Raw genomic sequence first — 26,314 nt, 5'->3', positions numbered from 1 at the left:
TCTCATAGATGGAGTGGAAAGACCAGCTTTCCGTTCAAGAACCCTCAACAGTGCCGAGAGAAACTACTCTCAACTGGAACGAGAAGCTTTGGCTCTGGTGTTCGCAGTCACAAAGCTGCGAGACTACTTACTAGGACGATCGTTTATTTTAAAAACTGGCCATGATCCCCTAGTGAAGAGAGAAAAGAGCAGTTCCGGCTGCAGCAGCTGCACGCATCCAGAGGCTTTTAGGAGCCCATAGGTTGTGGGGGAAAAGAGGATGAAGAAGTTGGGAGGTTGGAGGACGACGAGGAGGTTAAAAACAGTGTGGGTAAAAAGAAGGACGACGAAGGGTTTAGGACGCAGTGTGGACGTGGAAGCACACAGTAACGGACCTTGAGAGTGTGGACGCGGAAGCGGAGAAGAAAAGAGACTGTAAGATGTAAGTCATTAAAATAGCGGTTGCTTAGTATATCTTGTGTTTACATTTGTGTCTCGCCTTCCACAGGGATCGAATGGACGGGCTTTGCCCCCGAGAGTGGGAATAGGCTCCCACAAGGTACAAGATTCAGTACAAACCGGGACAACAAAATGGAAATGCAGGTGCCCTAAGCCGGCTGCCAACAAGGTCATTGGAGGAAGCAGACGTATCGAGTACTGCGCAAGTTTTTGCGACTGAGATTTTGGATTGCAGTCCCGTATCAAGACATCAGCTAGAGGAACTCTCTAGGAAGGATACCACCTTAGAAGATGTACGTCAATACATTCAACACGGCTGGCCAAAGAAAGTAAAAGGAAACACGTTGCAGCCATTTTGGTGTCATCGTCAGGCTCTCACAACAGATGGGGGACTTATCCGGCTAGGAAACCGAGTGGTCATTCCTCAAAAGGCAAGAAAAGCATTCTTGTCAGAACTGCATGACACACATCTCGGAATAAACTCTACAAAAGCACTAGCAAGGACACTCATGTGGTGGCCAAGGATTGACACAGATGTAGACCAGTTACTGCACAACTGTGAAGTATGCCAACAGGCAGCACCAATGCCGTCAGCAAAAGAACCACTGAGTTGGCCAGCCACCACACAGCCTTGGACACGCATCCATGTGGATTATGCAGGTCCTGTGGAAGGCAAAATGATCCTTGTAGTTCTAGACAGTAGTTCTAGTGCTTGAGACTGGAGCAGAACAAGGCCCTACAGACAGACTTTATAGAATATCAAGTGCTATATTTGTTGTGACTTTCTTAATGATTTTCTACTATAGTAGTTCCAGTTTACCAAGTTGGTGGCGCTGTTGTACCATCTGACGTCATTTATTTGTAAACAGGAAGAACGGCATCTCACATAACCACGTGATACATGTCGGGTTTAGCAGAAAAGAAACAGCAATCGGCACCTTGGCAATAGCGGTAGCCCGCCTTGTGAGGTCCCATCTTTTTCTTTAGTTGGACACTGATATCTAGCCTATGAATCAGCACCTAAAGACAGGTATATTTCGGCCTGTCATCTCCAGGTACCAAACAATCAAGGCACACTTATTTGGTATATAACACAGTGTGATAACCCATAGAAAAACGCTTTACGCAAAATAAGCATCGTACGATAAGACATTGGTTTGCAGAGGGAACATTCTGGCAATATTTTCATTCAGCAGGTCTTGTGAGCTTTGGACAAGCCGGGCGGCGTGAATGTCTCAAGGCATACGACGCCTTGACAAGGCATTGGACAACATGTTCCACGTTGAGCCTTGCATTGGGACGGATCACACTGATGTATCACCGAGTCCTCTGGACAGTCTCCCGCTGGTGGGGAAAACTGCGGGCATAGAGGAGGAGCTGCAGCATTCACACCTTGACCATCTGCGAGATAATATGAGGATAATTGAGCTCATTTTGAGGCACGTGGTAGATCACGCAGAGATGCGGAGCCCCGGACAAAAACCGGAAATTTTGGGGAAAAAAGTTCTTTTTTGGGTTTTTTCGTCATTTCCGGAAAAATAGCCCAAAATTTCCAGGCGACAAAATTCAAAAATGTGGACTTTTGTGCCTTTGATGCGTTCCAACCCGCCAACAGTGCCTCAGGTGCCTGTAATCCGCCAACACAGCGGTTGCATCCAATGTATTATTGCTCCGTAGACGAAAGCGTGCTGGGCGAACGCAATGCATCTTGGACAGGTCCTAGGTCGCACGTCACAGCAAACGTCAAGGCGCACATAACCTTAAAGATGGCGGCGCACGTGATCGGCGGCCAAACCGTTTGTAAATAATGCGGTTGTTGTCTCTGCGCAAGGGTTTGGATGTCTTTCGATCACGGTAATTATTTTTATTCGATAATCTCGCATTAAGACGTGCAGTTTTGCAGATAGGGCCTCGCATTGTTGACGACTTCCAAAGATGTGATGACGACCGCACGTTAAGGCTCACTGAGCCGATGCGATGTACTTAAACTAAGGAGAAATGGGCTACCATGTTGCGGAAGAAGCACCGCATGCATAGTTTACGCTGGCAAAATACGTCCATCTCTTGGCGTTATGGCGACGGGAGTATGTCGGTAAGCGGCAAAACGACATGTAAACAAAGTCACATGACCTCAAAATGACGTTTTCTATGACATGCGACCAGGACAAGATGGCAGTTTTGCCAAAACCACCCGCTTGAGGGTAGTTACAACAATGGCGGGTTTGTGCTACCCCTGTGTCCGCCAACCAGAGAGTCGAACCGAACCCGAACCGAAAACCGCTATTAACCGTTATTTTTGACTGAACCGGAACTGAACCGAACCGAAAGAGTCGACGCCATCTTGGAACTGAACCGGAACAAAACCGGTAAAAAATACCGGTTTTCGGTTCAAATAACGGTTCACACGGAATTAAGTGCGAAACATTGGATGTTGTGCATGAACACAAAAACTATTTTCGTATTTTTTCTTCATTTATTAGCTTCGTAGACATCCTCTTGCTTGCCGAAAAAGTCGTGCCCTGCAACAATGATTTGGATCTGCTCGAGTCACGAAATAGCAACAGATAGTAACTTAAAACTGCTAGGGCTACTAACGTCTAAGACATACGCAAGAATATACAGGGTGTCCCAGAACAAATGTCATTGAATTATAATAAAAAAACTACGCCACATAGAATCATGCGGTCAACGGCATTTGTTCTGACTGGGCTTTTGTCATCTCCTGATGTGCATATCATGTGACCTAAGTTTAATTATGTAAATTTTTGCGAACTGTATTTTGGGCAAAAAGTGACCTTTACTTGGCAAGTTTCCGAGTTCACTTCGCAAAAAGTTACATAATTAAGCTTAGGTTACATGACATGCACATCAGGGGGTGGCAGAAACCTAGTATAGGAACAAATGCCGTCGACCACATGATTCCAGGTGGCGCAGTTTTTTATTATAATTCAATTACACGTTTTCTGGGACACCCTCTATGTAAGAATTAGGGATCAACTGGACATTAGGGACAGTTTTGGGACGCAGTCAATAAGTGACATATATTATAATAATATACTAATCAGAGTCAGCTATACACAGGGTGTCCACCCTAGCAGCAGAAATGATCGCTGGTACATAGAACCGTCAATGGGAAACTGACACTCTCCTATGAAGTTTGTGTCAGAAACAGGCGCTGCATTTCAAGATTAGTCCGTTTGTAACACAAACCTGTCAGATTTTCTTCGACAGCGCTATGTCTTCGATATCATCTCTACCGTTATCGCAGGCATCCTGTATATAAATGCGAATACGCGGACGAATCGACGTATATGTCGTCGGCTGCGACCTTCGGTCTCTCAAATATTCTCGTCTCCGTTTTTATTTTTCTTCTTCTCTTGTACGTAATGCATTGCGAAAGCAAACTACCTGAGCTCAGCTCTAGCACGTATTCGTGTGTACAACGCTGCGGCATAATTCCCAACGTGTGCGCGTGTGAACTTACATAAGCCCCTTATACGCTAGCCACACTGCAAATTTAATGAAACGGAATGCCAGTAAGTTCACCTCCTCACGAACCATCATCTTGCGTGGCGTCGCTCTCTCCTGGCTTGTTGAAAAAACGGTGTCATTCGCGACGTTGGTCAGGAGGTGAAGCTACTGTCATTCCGTTTAATGCATTAAGGTTGTCACGTGCCTAGGGTACTAGAAAGTAAAGCACCGGCCACACTCATGCTGGTCAGAATGAAAAGAACGTGCCAAGTTGGCTTTCTTTGTGGATTTAAAATAAAAGAAGCAAAAACGACCATACTGACACAGTATCTAAAAATCGCCAGTGGGTCTAAAATGAGTCGAACTCTCTGTTTGCACTTGCTTTGTCTTTGTTCCACAGACACTTCACTCTAACGACGAGCACGGCTGCGGTCAGTGCTGACACAATAACGTGCCCTTTTGACATAAAGTCCCCGAGCTCACGATCGCACCATTCCAATACAACTGCATACCACGAGGCGTCGTTATCTGATTAACGTGTATTCGCGATTCTGACTGGTAACGAATAATTTCAATTACTTAAATGACCTAGGCCAAGGTAGCAGGCTTGGTTGACTGTTATTCTTGGTAAGATTCTGCAAACAACCCGGTGGGTGAGCTAACCCCCGCTACCTGAGCTACGTGCTGGGATAGTCAACCCAAACCAGGAATTCATGGCTATGCTCCCCTTGTAACCGCTACTAATCTTGTCTTTCATGTCGCACAAACTCTTTCAAAATCCTGAACGACCACTGACGCCTTCCTGCCCACTTCAAGGAGGGTAACACACACACGGAAGCTTGTTTTAACCTGTTTCTTGTGCTTCATTCGCACCCGTCGCGCCTGAACCGGTTCGGGAACCGAACCGTTTGGAAAGAACCGGTTTGAACCATTATAATTGCCTTCTGGAGCTGAACCGGAACCGAACCCTTATCGCCCAAACTAAACCCGAACCGGACCGTTAAACGTTTCGGTTCGACTCTCTGCTGCCAACAACCACCAACTTAGTGCTCCGTCTAGCCGCTCCAAGCGATCGCCATCGCATTCACATAATGTCGGAGTTCTGGTCGGAGTGGACAGGTTGTTTTAATTACCTATCGCTGAGTAGACAGCAGTCTCATGGGATGCTCTGCTCTGCAGGATGAACACTATTAAAGCTTCTGTCTCATTGTGTGCTGTGGCTTGGCCGGCAATGCTTCGACTCAGCAGTAACCACATTTGTTTCTATTTCTTCCAATTTTTCGGAAAAAAACAAAACTTTTTTTTTTTCAAGCGATTCAAAATTTCCGGAAATTTTGCATCTCTCGGTGGATGTGCATTTTTACTCAGTGTGTGCGCAGTATCGCAGCGGACGTGTATCGTACAGGGTAGAGCATTGCACGTGCCGTATTCTAAGGCTCAGGCCCGGCCCGAGCCCGGCCTTCCTTTGATTTACCCGCCAAGGGCCCGGCCCGACGACTCCGTACCTGTCCTGGGCCCGGCACGAGCCCGAACAATTTCTGGGCTACCCTGCACGGCCCAATGAAGCGGGATGTAAAAGTTGACCATGGCTAGCCTAGCTCGGGCCCATAATGTGAAACCCGAGCAGGCACAGGCCCGCAAAAAGAAGGCTTTACCCGGCCCGGTCCACGGGATGGGACGGGGTCGTGCATTCGGGAAAGCCCGTGCAGTGCTCTAGTACAGGGTGTGTCCGTAACCATGTCAAAAAGTTTCAATGAAAAGAGCTCGCTACCGGGAAATATGTCATCAATAACATTTAACTGCAGGGAAATTTTGCCACATGCTACAAGCAATTTTTGTCAGAATTTAATATCTGGAATTGAATTCCAATATTTGCCAAGTCACACCATGATTTTTGTATTTTACTTTTTATTTTTGCCGGGAACAGCTTGCGCATGTCGGATTTAGTCAACTCCATTACAAAATACGTCTCCTGCTCTCTCTCACTGTTCCACATAACTGTGGCGTTGTCATATTGTAAAATGAATCTGAAGGGAGCAGATTCATGTCCTGTTCGCCCTTCTCGCTTCTTGAGGGATATTAAAATGCACTATGCGAAGTGATTCATTCAACAGACTTATAAATATCGCAGAATTCGAAATCGCACTCGTGAGCAACGGCGGAAATACCCGGAACGAGTCAAACGAGCCGACCAGCCGCGCCCGTCATTTTGACGTCACTACGGTGCAGCCCGCTGGTTGGTTTCGAGAAACGTCGTCTGCTATTTTTCACTCGGAACGACGCCGTAAGCCGCAGCGATGGAAGAGGTGTTTCTTTCCGCTTTTTCTTTGATTATGTCAGATACAGTAAACGGACATTGGTTCACATAGAGTCCACAGACACCGTTCAAGGTTAGGCCGTGAGATTGTGGAGGCAACCCTCATTCAGAAGTCCCCGAACAACGTTAGCCAAAATCGGTCAGCCTGTCCCCGCTCGAGCTCGCTTTGGTCTCGCGCGAACTTCCGGAGTAGGTAGATCGTGAAAAGGAACTTCAGCCCCGATTTGAACGCTGTTCTGTCCGTGTCTTTGTTTTCTGTCGCGTTCCTTATTGTGATGATTGTTACTGTTGTTCTGTTGTGTGGCGGCAATGAGTGGAAACAGAGCGCAACACCGGGTACCTCCCAGTCTCGACGTGACATGGTCAGCGCGCTAACCACTCAGCCACGCGAGCTGGTGAAGTAAAGTGGTGGAGCTGGTGAAAAGGCTCGCCTTTGTCGGCCTTACAGAGGTGGGCAACGTTACGACTGACTGATGCCCTGGAGGAATGTGCGTCCTGTGCCGACCTCTAAGGGAACTGTGCCGACATATGTCTGAAAGCGACTCAGGAAAACCCAGGAAAACCCCCAGACAGCATATCCGGCAGTGCTGTTTCCATGGTACCACATGGCGAGGTCACCATGGTGCTACCAGTACCACAAGAACCCGTTCACCCCATCGTAAGGTCATAACGTCGTGCCTGGAAGTGGCCCAGGGACGAAAGAACAGAGTCACGCTGATTATGCCTTTTATGCAGATTGTGCCTTCTTGAATAGCGTCGTCTCGTGGTAAATACGCTCGCGAGAGCTAAAGGAATTGCATATCGGTATTGTGAGCAATTCGTTCTTTTTGAGGAATATGAGAATTGGAAAATGTTAAGCGGGGGGGGGGGGGGGGTAATTTAAAAAAGAAAAGAAAAGGTTAGGACGGCGGTGTGTTGCTTAGTGTCCCTACAAGGTACGTTCACAAGGGCCATGCACGACGAGCACATTGCACAGTGTATAATTTGTTTTTCACTCAAACATCACCACCATGTGAGAGGACCTTGATCATACATTCTGATCCGTTTAAGTCACCCCAACAGTGGACAACCAATATCGGAGTGGCTGACAAAGAGAAGTATAGGCGAAATAGCCTTGTAAGGTCGACGTCCCCCTAACAAATGGAAGACAAGAGGTACATACGTGTTCCGACGATGAGCAAAACAAAACCAGCAAAGAATGCGGCTCGTGTCCAGGCATGCATCCTGAAAAGAAACATCACATACAGGCACCACACACAAAGGACATCACCACATATAACACCGCCTGACAAAGCGCCCTCGTGAGTTTCGTCGATGTTTCTCCAGTACAACGGAATACAGGTATAGCTTTCGTCCACGTGGTAGAGCATTGCAAAGGGCCGGGTTGTCCCGAAAACCCGAGCCCTAAAAGAAAATTCGAGAAATCGGGCTTCGTAGTCGTTTCGACTGCGGGCTCGGGTCGAGTCCGAGAGTTATCGGGCCCGAGTCGGGCCGAGTTTTTTGTGAGCCATTCTTTCACATTATTTAATCCTCAACATCCTCATCATCAATTAAAGTTGATGAAAACAAAGTAAGCAAGTGCCTGGGCCCTTCCTCCGTTTTTCTGCTAAAACACTACAACATAGGTGTCGCGTTATTCTCGAGTTTGCCGTGTTGCGGTTGAGGATCAAGCACTCGTCGCGAATGCGCGCGGACGTGCGCAGACGTGCACCGCAGAATGCGCGTGAGATTCGATGTCAACGTGTGTCTAAAAGTATGCACAAACCGCATCAAAGGCTGCGCTTCCGCGTTCCAGGTATACGTGCGTGTGGTTTACGCCAGGGCCGGCGATAGGGGTAGCGGGGGGGGGGGGGGGGGGGGCGAGTAAGGGGACCGCCTTAAGCCCCGCGCTTGCATAGGCCCCGCGCACGAAGCCCTCAACCAGCGATTACTTTTTTCTTTTTTTTTAAATATAAAGTATACACTTACTCGTGTGAAACAGGTCCCGCGATGTGCCTTTGCCTCAGGCCCCGCGCACCCCTAGGCCCTGGTTTACGCTGTAGTAATACTAAATCACTTCGTGGACTGCACCTGTTGGACGGATCGCATTACAAATCTGTCTATGCGAACCGGGCCTCGGCCGGCATGAGGTTTCAGCAGACGGTTCGGGCTAGGGTAGGATAAGGCTTCGGGTAAATTCAGTCCCGTGCAGGCTCGACCACGTGGACATCCGGAGTAATAAGTCTTAATGTTCACATTATCTAACTCGACCGTCTCTTTGTGTCAATAGCAACCTTCAAACTTTAACCTTAACCTCAAAATTTAACCTTCATATTGAATGCGCGGTGCTAGAAAAGAGGAAAACATTGACTTCTTCGTCACGATGTGGGCTTGATTGCACGATGAATGTCTCAATTCGTTTAACACAGACGAGGTTTTCATTTAACAAAAAAAAAAAAAACTTTTTATGTTTCACAAAAGTTTTTGTGAAAACCTTGTCTGCCAATAGAGGTCGTGGGAGTGGCGATGTATTGTGTATTTAAGCGTGTGCCTTTGCTGATTAAGCTCTTTGGTTTGTCAGTCAGTGCTCTGTTGTATTCGTCCCTTTTTTTTGTTGTCCCCTGCACTGGGGCATATTTATCTCTTTTAGCATGGACTACCAAACAGCCCGGTTTTTGTTCCTTTTTTCTTCTGACTTCCTTCAGTCTTGTTCAGAAAAGGGACTGCAAAAGTCGTCATGTCGCAAGCCGGATCCTTTGGTTTTCAAGTGAAATGCAAGTGAAATGCAAAAGCACACCGCGGAAGGCCTGCTGCGCTTAGATACTCAGTAGCTCTGAAGTACGTTATCCATTCGTCGCGCGAGACATCAACCAACTCCAGTGCAAGCCCTACGTGACATACTCCAGCTATCACAAGCCACCGGTGTGTGTAACAAGTACAGATACCGAGCCAGACGGCGACGCATCCACCCAAAACGACACGAGTACTGAACATAAACACTACATTTAATGTGAACATAATGAAATGTCGTACGCGGTAATTGTACGGCAATGGCACGGCAAAACCAGAGAATGCACTCTGCATACCAGTTGTTTAGTCCCATATGATTATGAAATGTGATAAAAGGATACCCTGTAATTGTTCCCGTTCGAGGGCAATTCTGTTGCAAAGATCTCAGATGCCGAGTAGCCTGATTGAAATATTCTTTTAAGAATATTTCAATCAATATTGATCATCATTTCATCAATCAGATTTTAATATTAAAATGAAACGAGTCAACACAATGGAGGTCGAACATAATATGCAAATAAAAGCTTCAGCTTGCATGCAAATATTATGCCACACATGATGCACCATGTAATATACAGTGATTTATCCAGAGCTCACCTAACACCCCCTTCGCGCCAGCTATGTGGACCCTTGAACGTCCCGTCATTCAACCTGCAATCCCGGACCTTCCTCAAAAACATGAAGCTCCTCCAGTAGTAACCCATCAGCTCTCCTTGGCGCATACCAACTCCATTTACCCTGCTGACCTTTCCCTCATTCCTTTCGATTGCTTTGTTATCATTAAACATATCCCCCCCCCCCTTGCTGTCGTCAAACCTTCACAGATGCATCTGTGATGCGTGACACATCAGGGGCAGCCTTTTACGCCACGGATACGGACCAGGAACAAGCCTACACGTTGCCCTATCCTGTGTCCTCTACTGAGGCGGAACTGTATGCCATCTTCGCAGCCCTAGAGTACATTGCTGGCCTGCCACCTGAGAAGTCCTGGGTTGTCCTCACTGACAGCAGAGCGTCCCTCCTACTTTTGCTGTCTTCCCGCCCCACCATCATACGTGACCTGCCCAACATGATCATCCAGGCATACAATCGGCTCTGTGCAAATGGTCACGTTCCTTGTCTGCGCAGTGGTCATGTGGACTTATCTGCTAACTCACGCGCAGATGCGGCTGCACGACGTGCTGCACAAGTTGAGACTCATGCTACGGTACATATGCCCCTTACTGTCTCTGCTTATTGTATGTCTATACACCGCCGGTGTGCTGCTCGGGCCCAAGCGTTCAGAGCTGAGGCTGCCTCATACAACAGTCACCTGCAATCAATCGACCCCGCAGTGGACTTCTTTATTACGTGTCGCTGCACTCGTCACGAGGAATCGCTCCGTCTCCGTCTAAACGTCGCCCGCACACCGCTGCAACTGTTCAAAGTGGGTCAATCTATAGCATTCCCCTCTGCACTAGCTGTGGCGGGGTGGGTGATATTCTCCACTGCATCCTACACTGCCGGCAACACCTTCTGCACCGTGACGCCCTCTGTCGTCGTCTAACCCAACTTGGCTACGGCACTATGACACTGGCTACGTTACTACGTCCCGTTCAGCAGTCGACCCAGTGGGCAGTCACCACTGCGCTCCTCCGCTTTTTCCACGCTTCGAACCTTGTCGACGCCTTGTGATTGTGTGACCGCGTGTGTGACTTTTCAGTTTTAGTTTTGTGTTCTTCCTTTCCTTTTCTTTTCTTCGTCTTTTCCTTTTCTTTTTTCTTTAGCTTTTCGCTTCTTTTCTTCTTTGTCGTCCCGTTTTCTATTGTTTTGTTTCTTTTCTTCCCCTTTTCTCCTTTTTTCTTCTTTTCCTTTTCTTTTCTTCCCCATTTTTCTTTTTTTTTTTTGAATAGCAATCCGACCTCCGTCTGACTGACCTTTCCTTTCTTTTTCCCCCCTTTCCTTTCCCTGCTTCCATCCTTCCAGAGCCATTTATAGGGAGAGTTTGGCCATTAGGAGGAGCCTAACTTGAAGCGCGTCATGCAACGTCACGGCTAAGCCACCTCCCTCGCCGTGCTCTATTGTTGTCCCGTTGTCAGCCGGTCGCCGACGCCATATTGATGCTGATCATTGTTTACGATGCAAGGAGGGAAGACACGTGCGTACATTGTCCTTCGAAAGCCTTCGTCCTTGAACTCTTTCAATTTAGCAACAACCCCCCCCCCTTTATCAGAGGCGGCTGTGGGTCATAAACCGGTTATTCCTGTAGATTGCATTCATTGCGACAACAGAGCTGACGGACAGCATCAATATGGCGTGCAGCAGATGGCTGATAAGCGGATTCTGCTTGGATTCAGTCTTTTTGGGCGGCGCAACGACGACTCTGACGTCAAAATAGGCTCCACCCACGAGGCGGCAAAAGATCAGAGAATGGCCAAACTCTCCCTATAAATGGCTCTGCATCCTTCCTTTCCCGGGCTCCCTCTATAGGGCGGCCTTTGTCATTTTAGACACATAATTTCAGACTCAGACAGTAATAATGAGCTCTGCCTTCATTCTTAAAATGTGTTTGCAACACCCCCTCGTGTTTGCAATTCTGTATAAAGTACTGCCTGTAGAGATCACGTCGCCTTGCATCGACATAATTTGCGAGGCCTATTGTTCTTACGACAGCTTACAATTCAGTACTAGCACCGCGGACTAGCAGTAGTGGTTATGAGGACAGCTTGCAGAAGTGTAAAGAACGAAAGCTTCGCGTTCTGTATGGTGATCCGACTCCCGGCGTCCCTCTTCGGCGTGCCCCTCCTGCTCCACCGACGCCGACACCCATCATTTACTCTTGACCTGCCCAAGATATGCCGCTCCTCGGACCGCACTCACGCACCGCCTATCTGCCCTGAGGCACAGAGACCTCTCTTTGGCCACCCTACTGGGCCCCGTAGGGCAGAAGCATTGGGCTGTTACCAGAGCGCTAATATGCTACCTGGGTGACTCTGGGCTCCTGGACTTCCTCTGAGAGATCGTGTACTCATGCCCCCCTGCTGCCCATGTGCCTCTTGCGTCTTTCTCCTTTTCTGTTTCTGTTTTTTTTTTCTTTTTTTTACAAAGAATAGCAAGTCAGTAGTAGGAGGGCGGTCAGAAACAAGCCGAGGTCCAAACTACGGCACCCCCTGCCCTGAGCCCTGCGCGTATTTTTCCCCGCGCGGCGCGTGTGCGGAGGGTTGTCCACGTGATTATCGGTGGGGGAGGGCTGCGCGTGTGCTCATCGTAGTGTATTTTTCAGCCTGGGCAGACTTCTTTGGTCTACTTCATATATTTTTCCGATACATCAGGTGAGCGGTTTACATGCAGAGACATGCAAAGAAGGGTCATACACAAAAAGTACAAGTGAAAATATATTTATTAATGCCAATTGTAATGCCATTCAAGATGAGATATATTTATTAAAGTCAATAGTGCTGGGAATTGTGCCAATTGTGATGCCAATCAGGTGAAGGAGAAAAACCCAGCCGAAAAACCTTCACCACCTGTAACAGGGCGGTGCTCGGGTGGAGGGCTGCTGTGGTGGGCGGAGCGTGACCGGAGGGCTGCGTGCGCGCTTACCATTCACCCTGGGCTGACTTCTTTCACCATTTTCCTACTTGGGCCGACTTCCTTCCCGCGACAGGTGGGCGGTGCTCGGGTGGAGGACTGCTGTGGTGGGCGGAGCGTGACCGGAGGGCTGCGTGCGCGCTTACCCTTCACCCTAGGCTGACTTCTTTCACAATTTTCCTACTTGGGCCGACTTCCTTCCCGCGAAAGGTGGGCGTCGCGTGGTCGGAGGGCTGCGTGCGCGTTTACCACTCAGCCTGGGCCGCCGACTTTCGTCATTTTTCAGCCTGAGTCGACTTGAATCGTAATTTTTCCAGCTACAACAGGTGTGCAGTAGGCTGTTTACATGCAAAGGATAGCCATACACAAAAGTACAAGTGAAAATATATTTATTAAAGTCATTAGGAATTATGTTATGACTCTGTGTGAATCGGAAAAACTTTCTTTCTACAAAAATCTGAAATAGAAGGAACACAATACACGTAACAAAGGATATACTTATTACAGGTATGATACATTAGCATTGAGCAGGTATCACAAATCAAACACAATATTTTTATTAGTGGAAGTTTTCAATGAATCAGAATTGATAGCGCATTTAAGATATTCTTAATCAATACGATTACAATCAAAATTACAAATTGTATTATAAAACGTCTAATATTCCTATACGTGAGAACCATCAGTGCAATAGCGGGAAGTTGTGATAGTTGTATGCAGTTAAATGTGAACAGCAGAGACTCTGGAGGACTATGGGACACGAACACAAGAGGAAATAAAATATATACCACTACAAAGAAGATATTCCACTTCAAAACATAGCACGCTCCTAGCCAACAAACAGAACACGAACGACACGAACACAAGAAGAAATAAAATCTATACCAATACAAAGAAGATATTCCACTTCACCACATAGCACGTAGCCAACAACCAGATCTAATGATATCTGACCTGATTTGTTGAAGACGGGTGCCGATAGATGTATGGAAGACCGCGGAACACGAACGACAAGAGGAAATAAAATCTAAACCACTACAAAGAAGATATTCTTAATCAATATGATGACAATCAAATTACAAATTGTATTAGAAAAAGTCTGAGACGTGAGAACCATCATTGCAATAGCGTGAATATCTGTCATAACATTTCGAGCGCAATAGGGAATCTCAATTTCATATTCCAACATTACTGAACTTTTAATTTCTTATTAAGTGAACAGCATAGACGGAAGGAAATAACGAGAAACAACGCAATCAACAGCTACAATTAATAGACAGCCAAACCTGCACACCATACAACACATAGAGAAATAATAGCTAATCAATCTATCAAAGGTGAAATAGCACAGACTTAACGCTGAAGAACAGAGGAACACGCGGCGACACGCAAACAACACCAGAGGAAAATAATGTACCATTGAACCATCATAAAATCAACCAATATACAATTTTCATTCTAACAAACACTGCGAACCTTAATGGAGGTATCCAAGACGTAGGAAATATGCACTGTTTTCACTCTTTTCCTCAAAGCCGGGAGATTTTATGTCTCTATCTATGTGACCATAGCACCGCGCATGCTTTATCACTCAAAGGGTTAGTTGCTATATTACTTCGTCCAGCAAACGAGGCGCTCTAGAGGTCAGATAAAAGAGTTCAAAGGCGATATATTTTATTGTGCAGCGCAAATAGATGTCGATATCACTCGCGGGGGTCACTATCTTTTCGCATCCTTTCCCTGAAACGGAAATCTTTCGTCAAAGTGGTTGACAAGTCGGCTAAGTTTATAGAGATGCGATATTGTTATTGAAGATGTAGAGAAAGTCCAAATTATTAATTGGTAGCAATGATACTCAATCAAAAAGAGAAACAAAACTACTTACATCAATTTTTGTAATATCTTGCAACAGAAATTTCTAATGGACCACACAGAAATATCAAATGTGAAATGCAACTCAGAGTTATGAGGCATTCCAATCTTAGAGGGATTAGGGGCTATATCCCTTCGTCGAGCAAACAGAACGCTCTAGAGGTCAGATAAGAGAGTTCAAAGGCGATATATTTTATTGTGCAGCGCAAATAGATGTCGACATCACTCGCGGGGGTCACTATCTTTTCGCATCCTTTCCCTGAAACGGAAATCTTTCGTCAAAGTGGTTGACAAGTCGGCTAAGTTTATAGAGATGCGATATTGTTATTGAAGATGTAGAGAAAGTCCAAATTATTAATTGGTAGCAACGATACTCAATCAAAAACGAGAAACAAATTTAATTACGTCAATTTTTGTAATATTTTGCAACAGAAATTTCTAATGAACCACACAGAAATATCAAATGTGAAATGCAACTCAGAGTTATGAGGCATTCCCATCTTAGAGGTACTTACTTATGTCAATCGAGTGAACAATTGAAACAAATACAAGACAATAATTATCTCGAGCGGTAAGTTCACAACTCATAGAATATCAGTCGAGTGAATACTTGAAACAAAATCAAAACAATAATTCTCACGACAGGTGGAGATTATAGCATTCTAAATCAGATAATAAAATTTTAATCAATAAAATAAACATAGATATGCTTTTAACTAAGTGTAGACGTGCACTTGAAAACAGAAGAGACAATTGCTCTACTTTGAAAAGATGGACAGATTTTGTACTCGATACCATAAGTCATGGGAAGATGTGATAAAAAACTGCTTCGAAAAGGAGGAGCCGCGAAACGATTTCATTATCGCTGCATTTCAATACGTCCTAGACATGGTCGTATTCGGAGATATGGTACAAACTACAGAACTGAAGGTGCAATAATTTATATGCCGAATCTACAATACTTATAAAAATATCTGCACATCAACATCTGAAGGGCCATTGGGATTGATGGCGGAGTTTTTGACGTTTACCAACGAAGAATTGAAATACACTAGACCAGATGTAATTGTAATCATTGCAATGGGCATTGCATACATCAAGAAAGCAGTCGGATCAAATTATCTTATCACGTGATATATTCCACTACCACGGCAACGCAATTATTTTCTTCTACCAGTCTCTGCAACGATGTCGAATCAACAGAAGTTCAATATTGTCGTGCAAGGTCTGATGTATTATCACCTGTTGAAACTCAACAAACATATCAATGGCGGTGGACCACCGGACGATTTTCATCTAATACTCTCTTGTACGCCATTCAAGAACATTCATACAAAGAAAGGAAGCATCAATAAGAGACTGTGCAAGTTCATCGCGACAAAGTGCAAGTTGTTGAAGCAATACAAACACGGCGACAACATAGCGCCTGCGTTAATCAACGCTGGATTCAAGCGCCCAATAATCAGAATAAACTATTTAATGTCTTCGGAATTCATCAATGAAGACAACAAACGAAAACTTCAGAGTTTGAAATAGAATTGTAATTTATCGAAATAAACAAGTGTATAAATGAAACAATAATTGTAATATTTGTCATCATTATAATGAATTCTTCGCATCACAATGAAAAACACTTTACATTTAGCATGGCTAGACTGAGAACAATGATCGCTAAGGAAACGAATATTCCACAATTTGTGTAAGAATTCTCATATGGAATGAGACCTGACCACCAAATAGGTTTTACTCGACTACACTCTGTACAAATTCAACACCCGATGGATAGAATTGCCAGAGAAGGATCGGTCATTGAAATTTAGAGACATGATACATCGGTCTATGATTACAAAACCCACGTCACGTCAAAACCCACGTTCACCCACGTCGTCGAAGACGTTTTGGCAACACGCCGGGCCGCTTTTCCATAATGCCGTACCAGAAACCGAACGCGATTCTGCGCCCCGACGCGTTAACGCGGTACCGCACGCGAGCGTGTTGCTTTTTCTGGAAACGGGTTCGTCGACCCGGGTGACCCTTTCTTCGAGTCTTAAGTAAATTTTCGTTCGAAAAATATTCCTAACTTTTAATATCCGCGACATAAAGAATTCTCATTATGTTATAGTGTATACAGAAAATATCAATCCATTCGATTAAATTCCCTGACATCATGAAAGAGTGCTCGTCAAAGTGAGCGACCTAAAGCTTGCGTATTGTGAAATTACACATTCTACGACACTGATCATAAATCGCAACACTTGTTCAAATTGTGATTAAACTCTTACCGCTGTGTGGTAGTCAACACTTCTCCTTAATGTGGATCGATACATTTTAGCAATTAATCCACAATCAAATATCTTGTATAGTATGTGTGAGTATATGCACAACTTTTTAATCTATATCTTTAGAAAAATGCAAGAAATAGCGTGCAGTTTTGATTTTGAAAATTTAAAGAACAACAACAACAACAACAACAATAAATGAAGAGGTGATGATGACATGGGATGTTTCCCCGTGGTAGCCACAGGACACTACCCCACTTCACAGTGGTTAATGAGAGGATGAATTTAAAGAAGAAATTATCTTTAGTGCGGAAAATTGCGTGTTACAACGTTATGAGATAAAGACTTATAAAATTAAAGTATGGCCTTTCCATTTGTAGTGCCCAGATGCCATGACACTAAAATAATGTGATAGGTTTTCTGTATGGTTACGGGAAATCTCGAGTATATTTTGTGAATTGGATCTACGTTTATGTGTGACCTGCGCTGATCCGGTTATTATAATTAATATAACATATCTTCCATTGTGTTTATGCATAACGCTCATCTTCATTCTGATGGCTGTTGTGTGATCCGCTTCTCCCAAAATCTGATTGCCACTTGGAAATTATTTCATATACGTTTGTGTGCCGTGTGTTACGAAGACTACGTGATTAGAAATGTAGACTTGGCCTGTACGTCGTGCTCGTAAAATCTTTCGTTTGCATTGTGGCATCTGATAATAGATTCGCTTTTCGCGAAGGCTTCGTATTATCTCCCAGGCAGTGAACCCCAATGCGATTGTAAAAGTTGTCGCGAATGACCCGCCGCCATCAGTTATCTTGCCTTATTTCCCGTTTTGCCATATCTTGGCCCCCACTGCAAACCTTGGACGGCTCCTTTTTCCTACTCAAACAATGGACAACTGTGTTGACAAAAATATTTATTTATTTGTTCCGCACTCCAATCGGGTTGCTTATCAAAGACATCTTTTCTTCTTTTACTAAGTCTGGGCTAGTGCAACTGATTGAGAAATATAGATGCACTGTGGAATTTAATTCATGAAATATGATAAGTTTTCACGTGAGATTAGTCATCCTTTTTGTAATCATAGACCGGTGTATCATGTCTCTAAATTTCAATGACCGATCCTTCTCCGGCAATTCTATCCATCGGGTGTTGAATTTGTACAGAGTGTAGTCGAGTAAAACCTATTTGGTGGTCAGGTCTCATTCCATATGAGAATTCTTACACAAATTGTGGAATATTCGTTTCCTTAGCGATCATTGTTCTCAGTCTAGCCATGCTAAATGTAAAGTGTTTTTCATTGTGATGCGAAGAATTCATTATAATGATGACAAAGATTACAATTATTGTTTCATTTATACACTTACCAGCGGCATGGCCGAGTGGGCTAAGGCGTCCGCTCGTCGTGCTAAAGACTGGGAGGTGGTGGGTTCGAATCCTACCGCCGGCTGTGCTGTCTGAGGTTTTCCCTGGGTTTTCCGAAGGCTTTCCAGACGAATGTCGGCACAGTTCCCCCTGAAGTCGGTCCAGGACGCATACTAACCCCCCTGTCCCCCACTCCTACCTGCTATCCTCTCTCCGTCTGTCCACATCTGTACGTCGCTCATAGCCACAGTTGCTTCGCGGCGCTAACACCCAATCAAAAAAAATTATACACTTGTTTATTTCGATAAATTACAATTCTATTTCAAACTCTGAAGTTTTCGTTTGTTGTCTTCATTGATGAATTCCGAAGACATTAAATAGTTTATTCTGATTATTGGGCGCTTGAATCCAGCGTTGATTAACGCAGGCGCTATGTTGTCGCCGTGTATTGCTTCAACAACTTGCACTTTGTCGCGATGAACTTGCACAGTCTGTTATTGATGCTTCCTTTCTTTGTATGAATGTTCTTGAATGGCGTACAAGAGAGTATTAGATGAAAATCGTCCGGTGGTCCACCGCAATTGATATGTTTGTTGAGTTTCAACAGGTGATAATACATCAGACCTTGCACGACAATATTGAACTTCTGTTGATTCGACATCGTTGCAGAGACTGGCAGAAGAAAATAATTGCGTTGCCGTGGTAGTGGAATATATCACGTGATAAGATTTTATGTACTTTCCATCTCAGATATGTGTAATTTCAACAAATCCGTAATGAATCGTGCGATATAGACCGCTTGTATATGATAATTTGATCCGACTGCTTTCTTGATGTACGCAATGCCCATTGCAATGATTACAACTACATCTGGTCTAGTGTATTTCAATTCTTCATTGGCAAACCTCAAAAACTCCGCCATCAATCCCAATGGTCCTTCCGACGTTGATGTGCAGATATATTTATAAGTATTGTAGATTCGGCATATAAATTATTGCACCTTCAGTTCTGTAGTTTGTACCATATCTCCCAATACGACCATGTCTAGGACGTATTGAAATGCAGCGATAATGAAATCGTTTCGCGGCTCCTCCTTTTCGAAGCAGTTTTTTATCACATCTTCCCATGACTTATGGTATCGAGTACAAAATCTGTCCATCTTTTCAATGTAGAGCAATTGTCTCTTCTGTTTTCAAGTGCACATCTACACTTAATTAAAAGCATATCTATGTTTATTTTATTGATTAAAATTTTATTATCTGGTTTAGAATGCTATAATCTCCACCTGTCGTGAAAATTATTGTTTTGATTTTGTTTCAAGTATTCACTCGTCTGATACTCTATGAGTTGTGAACTTACTGCCTGAAATAATTATTGTCTTGCATTTGCTTCAATTGTTCACTCGCATGACATAAGTAAGTACCTCTAAGATTGGAATGCCTCATAACTCTGAGTTGCATTTCACATTTGATATTTCTGTGTGGTCCATTAGAAATTTCTGTTGCAAGATATTACAAAAATTGATGTAATTAGTTTTGTTTCTCTTTTCGATTGAGTATCATTGCTACCAATTAATAATTTGGACTTTCTCTACATCTTCAATAACAATATCGCATCTCTACAAACTTAGCCGACTTGTCAACCACTTTCACGAAAGATTTCCGTTTCAGGGAAAGGATGCGAAAAGATAGTGACCCCCGCGAGTGATATCGACATCTATTTGCGCTGCACAATAAACTATATCGCCGTTGAACTCTCTTATCTGACCTCTAGAGCGCCCCGTTTGCTGGACGAAGTAATATAGCCCCTAATCCCTCTAAGATTGGAATGCCTCATAACTCTGAGTTGCATTTCACATTTGATATTTCTGTGTGGTTCATTAGAAATTTCTGTTGCAAGATATTACAAAAATTGATGTAATTAAATTTGGTTCTCGTTTTTGATTGAGTATCGTTGCTACAATTAATAATTTTGACTTTCTCTACATCTTCAATAACAATATCGCATCTCTACAAACTTAGCCGACTTGTCAACCACTTTGACGAAAGATTTCCGTTTCAGGGAAAGGATGCGAAAAGATAGTGACACCCGCGAGTGTTATCGACATCTATTTGCGCTGCACAATAAACTATATCGCCTTTGAACTCTCTTATCTGACCTCTAGAGCGCCCCGTTTGCTGGACGAAGTAATATAGCCCCTAACCCTTTGCGTCCTATGCGCGTGTCTGATGCGTCCTATACGCAACGATTACTGAAGGAGCTGTTTCTTCTGTATTTTTTGATGATTTTCTGATAATTTGATGTTTTCTTCTGTTTGCTTGAAAGCATTAGGGAATAGCAAGCCCACACCGTGGCTAACCTTTCCCTTCCCTTTTTTCTTACTTTGCATTAAACATATCCCCCCCCCCCCCCCCAACCCTTTGAGTGGTAAAGCATGCGCGGTGCTATGGTCACATAGATAGAGACATAAAGTATCCTGGCTTTGAGGAAAAGAGTGAAAACAGTGCATATGTTCTACGTCTTGGATACCTCCATCAAGGTTCGTAGTGTTTGTTAGAATGAAAATTGTATATTGGTCGATTTTATGATGGTTCAGTGATTGATTATTTTCCTCTGTTGTTGTTTACGTGTCGCCGCGTGTTCCTCTGTTCTTCAGCGTTAAGTCTGTGCTATTTCGCCTTTTGATAGAGTAATTAGCTATTATTTCTCTATGTGTTGGATGGTGCGCAGGTTTGGCTCTCTATTAATTGTAGCAGTTGATTGTGTTGTTTCTCGTTATTTCGTTACGTCTATGCTGTTCACTTAATAAGAAATTAAAAGTTGAGTAATGTTGGAATATGAAACTGAGATTCTCTATTGCTCTCGAAATGTTATGACAGATATTCACGCTATTGCAATGATGGTTCTCACGTATAGGAATATTAGACTTTTTATAATGCGATTTGTAATTTGATTGTCATCATATTGATTAAGAATATCTTCTTTATAGTGGTATAGATTTTATTTCCTCTTGTCATTCGTGTTCCGTGGTCTTCCATACATCTATCGGCACCCGTCTTCAACAAATCAAGGCAGATAACATTAGATCTGGTTGTTGGTTAGGAGCGTGCTATATGGTGAAGTTCATTTTTAAGATGTCTATTTTCTGATGAGTTTGATTTTTTCTTCTGATTTTCTGAATGATAGATTACTATGTTGTTTTGATTAAGAATAACTTCTTTGTATTGGTATAGATTTTATTTCCTCTTGTGCTCGTGTCATTTGTGTTCCGTGGTCTTCCATACATCTATTGGCACCCGTCTTCAACAAATCAGGGCAGATATCATTAGACCTGGTTGTTGGCTAGGAGCATGCTATGTGGTGAAGTTCATTTTTAACATGTCTATTTTCTGATGAGTTTGATTTTTTCTTTTGATTTTCTGAATGATAGGTTACTCTGTTGTTTTGATTAGGAATATCTTCTTTGTAGTAGTATAGATTTTATTTCCTCTTTTGTTCTGTTTGTTGGCTAGGAGCATGCTATGTGGTGAAGTTCATTTTTTAACATGTCTATTTTCTGATGAGTTTGATTTTTTTTTTTTTTTTGATTTTCTGAATGATAGATTACTATGTTGTTTTGATTAGGAATATCTTCTTTGTAGTAGTATAGATTTTATTTCCTCTTTTGTTCTGTTTGTTGGCTAGGAGCAGGCTATGTGGTGAAGTTCATTTTTTAACATGTCTATTTTCTGATGAGTTTGATTTTTTTTTTTTTTTCTGAATGATAGATTACTATGTTGTTTGATTAGGAATATCTTCTTCGTAGTGGTATAGATTTTATTTCCTCTTGTGTTCGTGTCGTTCTTTGTTGGCTGGGAGCGCGCTATGTGGTGAAGTGGAATATCTTCTTTGTAGTGGTATAGATTTTATTTCGTCTTGTGTTCGTGTCCCATAGTCTTCCGGTGTCTCTGCTGTTCACAGTTAATTACATACAACTATCAGAACTTCCCGCTATTGCAAAGATGGTTCTCACGTATAGGAATATTAGACTTTTTATATTACAAGTTATAATTTTGTTTATAATCATATTGATTAAGAATATCTTCGTTGATTGAATGTGGTGATCGTTTTGATATGGTGTAGCTATTATTTCCCTACATGTCGGTTAGGTTCTATTTTAATGCTATGTGTTGGTTCGAATTATTGCCTTATGTCTGTGCTATTCACTTCAATAGATATTAAATTTGTGTCACATTGGAATATTAGCTATTGTGCTCGAAATTACTTACACCTATCAGATTCTCACATCTCAGAGTTTTTATAATTTTGATTGTAATCGTATTGATTAAGAATATCTTAAATGCGCTATCACTTCTGATTCATTGAAAACTTCCACTAATAAAAAATATTGCACAAGAGATAAACTGATGTTCTGAGGCTGGAACAACATAGAAGGGACAGATACAAACAAAGCCTCAAATTGCCTAAGAAATCAACGACGAAAGATGAAAGTCCAGAAGATGTGGGTTCGATCCCTACAGCTGGCTAACCTTTTCAGTGACTTTCATCTTTCGTTGAAAAATATTGTGTTTGATTTGTGATACCTATTCAATGCTATTGTATCGTACCTTTAATAATTATTGTTACGTGTATTGTGTTCCTTCTATTTCAGATTTTTTTTTCCCATTTTTTTTTTCCCATTCACGCAGAGTCATAACATAATTCCTAATGACTTTAATAAATATATTTTCACTTGTACTTTTGTGTATGGCTATCCTTTGCATGTAAACAGCCTACTGCACACCTGTTGTATCTGGAAAAAATATGATTCAAGTCGGCTCAGGCTGAAAAATGGCGAAAGTCGGCGGCCCAGGCTGAAAAATGACGAAAGCCGGCGGCCCAGGCTGAATGGTAAACGCGCACACAGCCCTCCGGCCACGCGACGGCCACCTGTCGCGGGAAGGAAGTCGGCCCAAGTAGGAAAATTGTGAAAGAAGTCATCCTAGGGTGAATGGTAAGCGCGCACGCAGCCCTCCGGTCACGCTCCGCCACCACAGCAGTCCTCCACCCGAGCACCGCCCACTTGTCGCTGGAACGAAGTCGGCCCAAGTAGGAAAATGGAGAAAGAAGTCAGCCCAGGGTGAATGGTAAGCACGCACGCAGCCCTCCGGTCACGCGATGCCCACCTGTCGCGGGAAGGAAGTCGGCCCAAGTAGGAAAATTGTGAAAGAAGTCAGCCTAGGGTGAATGGTAAGCGCGCACGCAGCCCTCCGGTCACGCTCCGCCACCACAGCAGTCCTCCACCCGAGCACCGCCCACTTGTCGCTGGAACGAAGTCGGCCCAAGTAGGAAAATGGAGAAAGAAGTCAGCCCAGGGTGAATGGTAAGCACGCACGCAGCCCTCCGGTCACGCGATGCCCACCTGTCGCGGGAAGGAAGTCGGCCCAAGTAGGAAAATTGTGAAAGAAGTCAGCCTAGGGTGAATGGTAAGCGCGCACGCAGCCCTCCGGTCACGCTCCGCCCACCACAGCAGTCCTCCACCCGAGCACAGCCCACTTGTCGCGGGAATGAAGTCGGCCCAAGTAGGAAAATGGAGAAAGAAGTCAGCCCAGGGTGAATGGTAAGCACGCACGCAGCCCTCCGGTCACGCTCCGCCCACCACAGCAGTCCTCCACCCGAGCACCTCCCACTTGTCGCTGGAATGAAGTCGGCCCAAGTAGGAAAATGGAGAAAGAAGTCAGCCCAGGGTGAATGGTAAGCACGCACGCAGCCCTCCGGTCACGCGACGCCCACCTGTCGCGGGAAGGAAGTCGGCCCAAGTAGGAAAATTGTGAAAGAAGTCAGCCTAGGGTGAATGGTAAGCGCGCACGCAGCCCTCCGGTCACGCTCCGCTCACCACAGCAGTCCTCCACCCGAGCACCGCCCACTTGTCGCGGGAATGAAGTCGGCCCAAGTAGGAAAATGGAGAAAGAAGTCAGCCCAGGGTGAGTGGTAAGCACGCACGCAGCCCTCCGGTCACGCTCCGCCCACCACAGCAACCCTCCACCCGAGAACCGCCCTGTTACAGGTGATGAAGGTTTTTCGGCTGGGTTTTTCTCCTTCACCTGATTGGCATCACAATTCCCAGCACTATTGGCTTTAATAAATATATCTCAAGTTGATTGGCATTAATAAATATATTTTGACTTGTACTTTTTGTGTATGATCCTTCTTTGCATGTCTCTGCATATTTATAATGGCGTGGACAAGCCTCTGCACACGCGCCGCGCAGGAAAAAATACGCGCAGGGCTCAGGGCAGGGGGGTGCCGTAGTTTAGGTATGCCGTAGTTTCTGAACGGCCCTTTACTACTCAAGTCGACTTCTGCCTGGCTGATCTTTCCTTTTTACCTGCCTCTTTTTTTTTCGTAATAAACATATCTCCCCCCCCCCTCGACTCCCGGCTTTTTTTCTTCTTTCAAATCTTACATTTTATTTAAATATTCGGAAATTTTTGGAACAATATGATGTCAACGGAAATTTGAAAATCTCGAATCGAGTCTACAGTACTGGGGTCCTGTTAATATTTTGGAATAATGAACAGGAAACTGGAACTGCCTCTGACATTCTGCATCCTGCACATATTCTGGGACACTCTCGTTCATCTATTCTAGAGTTTCGTATTTTCTCATAGGCCCGGTATTTTCCTCAAAACCTGCGCTAGAGGGAGCTAGTATAGAGGCACCCTATTTTCCACTACATAGGGGTTGAAGGACCGCGCTAAGAGCCATGTGTCGGACGCCTTTTGGATGTTCTTTTAAGAATTTCTCAAGTTGCGTTTGTTACAGTTTGGACGTGTCTCGTTCCGTGGTCTCTGCGTGAAGGTGTCCTGCGAGTATTTTACAACACGAAAGGCAGAATGATTGTGCAACTGCATAACATCGTGACAGTCAGTGTCTGGTGCTCAGCACAGGTATCACACGTTGCGCCACAGGAAATAAAAGAAGAATATACAGGATGTTTATTTTTATCCTTTACAGAATTTTTATAAAAAAGCTACGCGAGCAGCAAAGATATCGTTTTTGCAGTTGAGTCATACGGCCGGGCGGACATGCACTGGAAGAGAGTATGTAACTACAAGATGACTAATTATCTAAAATTAATTAATTAACTCTTGACAAAAGCGAAATAGCAGGACGGGAGACAATCTTCGTTGAAACCATTCTATTTCTTTTTTTATTCCATAAAAGAGCGCGTGCCGTGAAATATCCATCGTTTAATTTCATTATGCAAATGAGCCGAAACAGAAAAAGCGCGCCTCAAGAGCGCATCATCTACGCCGACAGAGGCCAGCACAGAGGCCAGACAGAGGCCAGCAGAGGCCGACAATCTGGCCAGCAGATCGGCACCTACTCCAATCATCTCCAAATCACGCGGCCCTCTGACGTGAAATGAGCGCCGTGCTCCATGCGTTCCCTGTCACCATCGCGGTTTCGGTTTCGGCACACGTACACACGCACGTGCGTGTTGCAGGATTTCTTAGACGTGGAATGGCTTTCAACGAGGACAGTCTCTCATCCTGCCATCTCGCTTTCGCCCGAAATACCCTAATTAAAGAGTTGCTTAATGAATTTTAGGTAATTAATCATCTTGTAGCTCTGCAAACTTTCTCCGAAAGCATGTCCGCCTGGCCGTAAACTCAACTTACGAAGCGAGATCTCTGCTGCTCTCATAGCTTTTTTATAAAAATTCTGTAAAGGAAAATAAAGACCCTGTATAGTAGGGCGAATGCCGTTTCAAAACCCGTCCTTGTGCTCTGTTCCACCGTGACGTTACAGAACTGTAAAACGCATGACTTACCTTTCAGTGGAGGCTTCTACGATATTCCGCACTGCGCTCATGGAAACGATGATAATAAACTAGCATCGGGGTTTTTCCCTCTACCGGCAATACCCGACTCGTGACAACACACCCAGACAGGAAACCAGCTGCGTTTCCTTCCACGTGTCGCGATCCTGAACTACACGCTGTGCAGTATGTTTCAGAAGTAAGTGCAGGAACGAGATGACGACCCTCGCCCCGCACGTACACTGTCACTAAAACAGGTGGCGGCGTTCATGTCGGGTGCAGCGACAGCGTCCTATACTGAGAGCAGGGGTGGACGTGTAAGATCTTGCATAACAATAGTGCTTCTGTAATAAACATCTTTATTTGAGTGATGATGGGCACAGAGTTCACTTCTGTAATAATTTTTTGTCTTAGTATTACGTA

At 44.3% G+C, this 26,314-nt stretch overlaps 1 protein-coding gene across 1 annotated transcript; it reads right to left on the bottom strand.

The window, feature by feature from the left end:
• Positions 1-1,271: 1,271 nt before the first annotated feature.
• On the bottom strand, positions 1,272-25,981 carry LOC135392824 (uncharacterized). Its single transcript, XM_064623529.1, has 3 exons — positions 25,904-25,981; positions 7,389-7,450; positions 1,272-1,839 (listed from the first exon to the last, which is right to left on the bottom strand). Exons 1-3 carry the CDS (start codon positions 25,942-25,944, stop codon positions 1,628-1,630), a joined length of 315 nt encoding a protein of 104 aa, XP_064479599.1. The 5' UTR covers positions 25,945-25,981; the 3' UTR covers positions 1,272-1,627.
• Positions 25,982-26,314: the final 333 nt, after the last annotated feature.

The sequence above is a fragment of the Ornithodoros turicata genome, chromosome 4, assembly GCF_037126465.1.
Source record: "Ornithodoros turicata isolate Travis chromosome 4, ASM3712646v1, whole genome shotgun sequence".
Lineage (NCBI taxonomy): Eukaryota > Metazoa > Arthropoda > Arachnida > Ixodida > Argasidae > Ornithodoros > Ornithodoros turicata.
The sequence above is the reverse complement of the archived record's forward strand: the minus strand, read 5'-3'. Positions and strand labels throughout refer to the sequence as shown.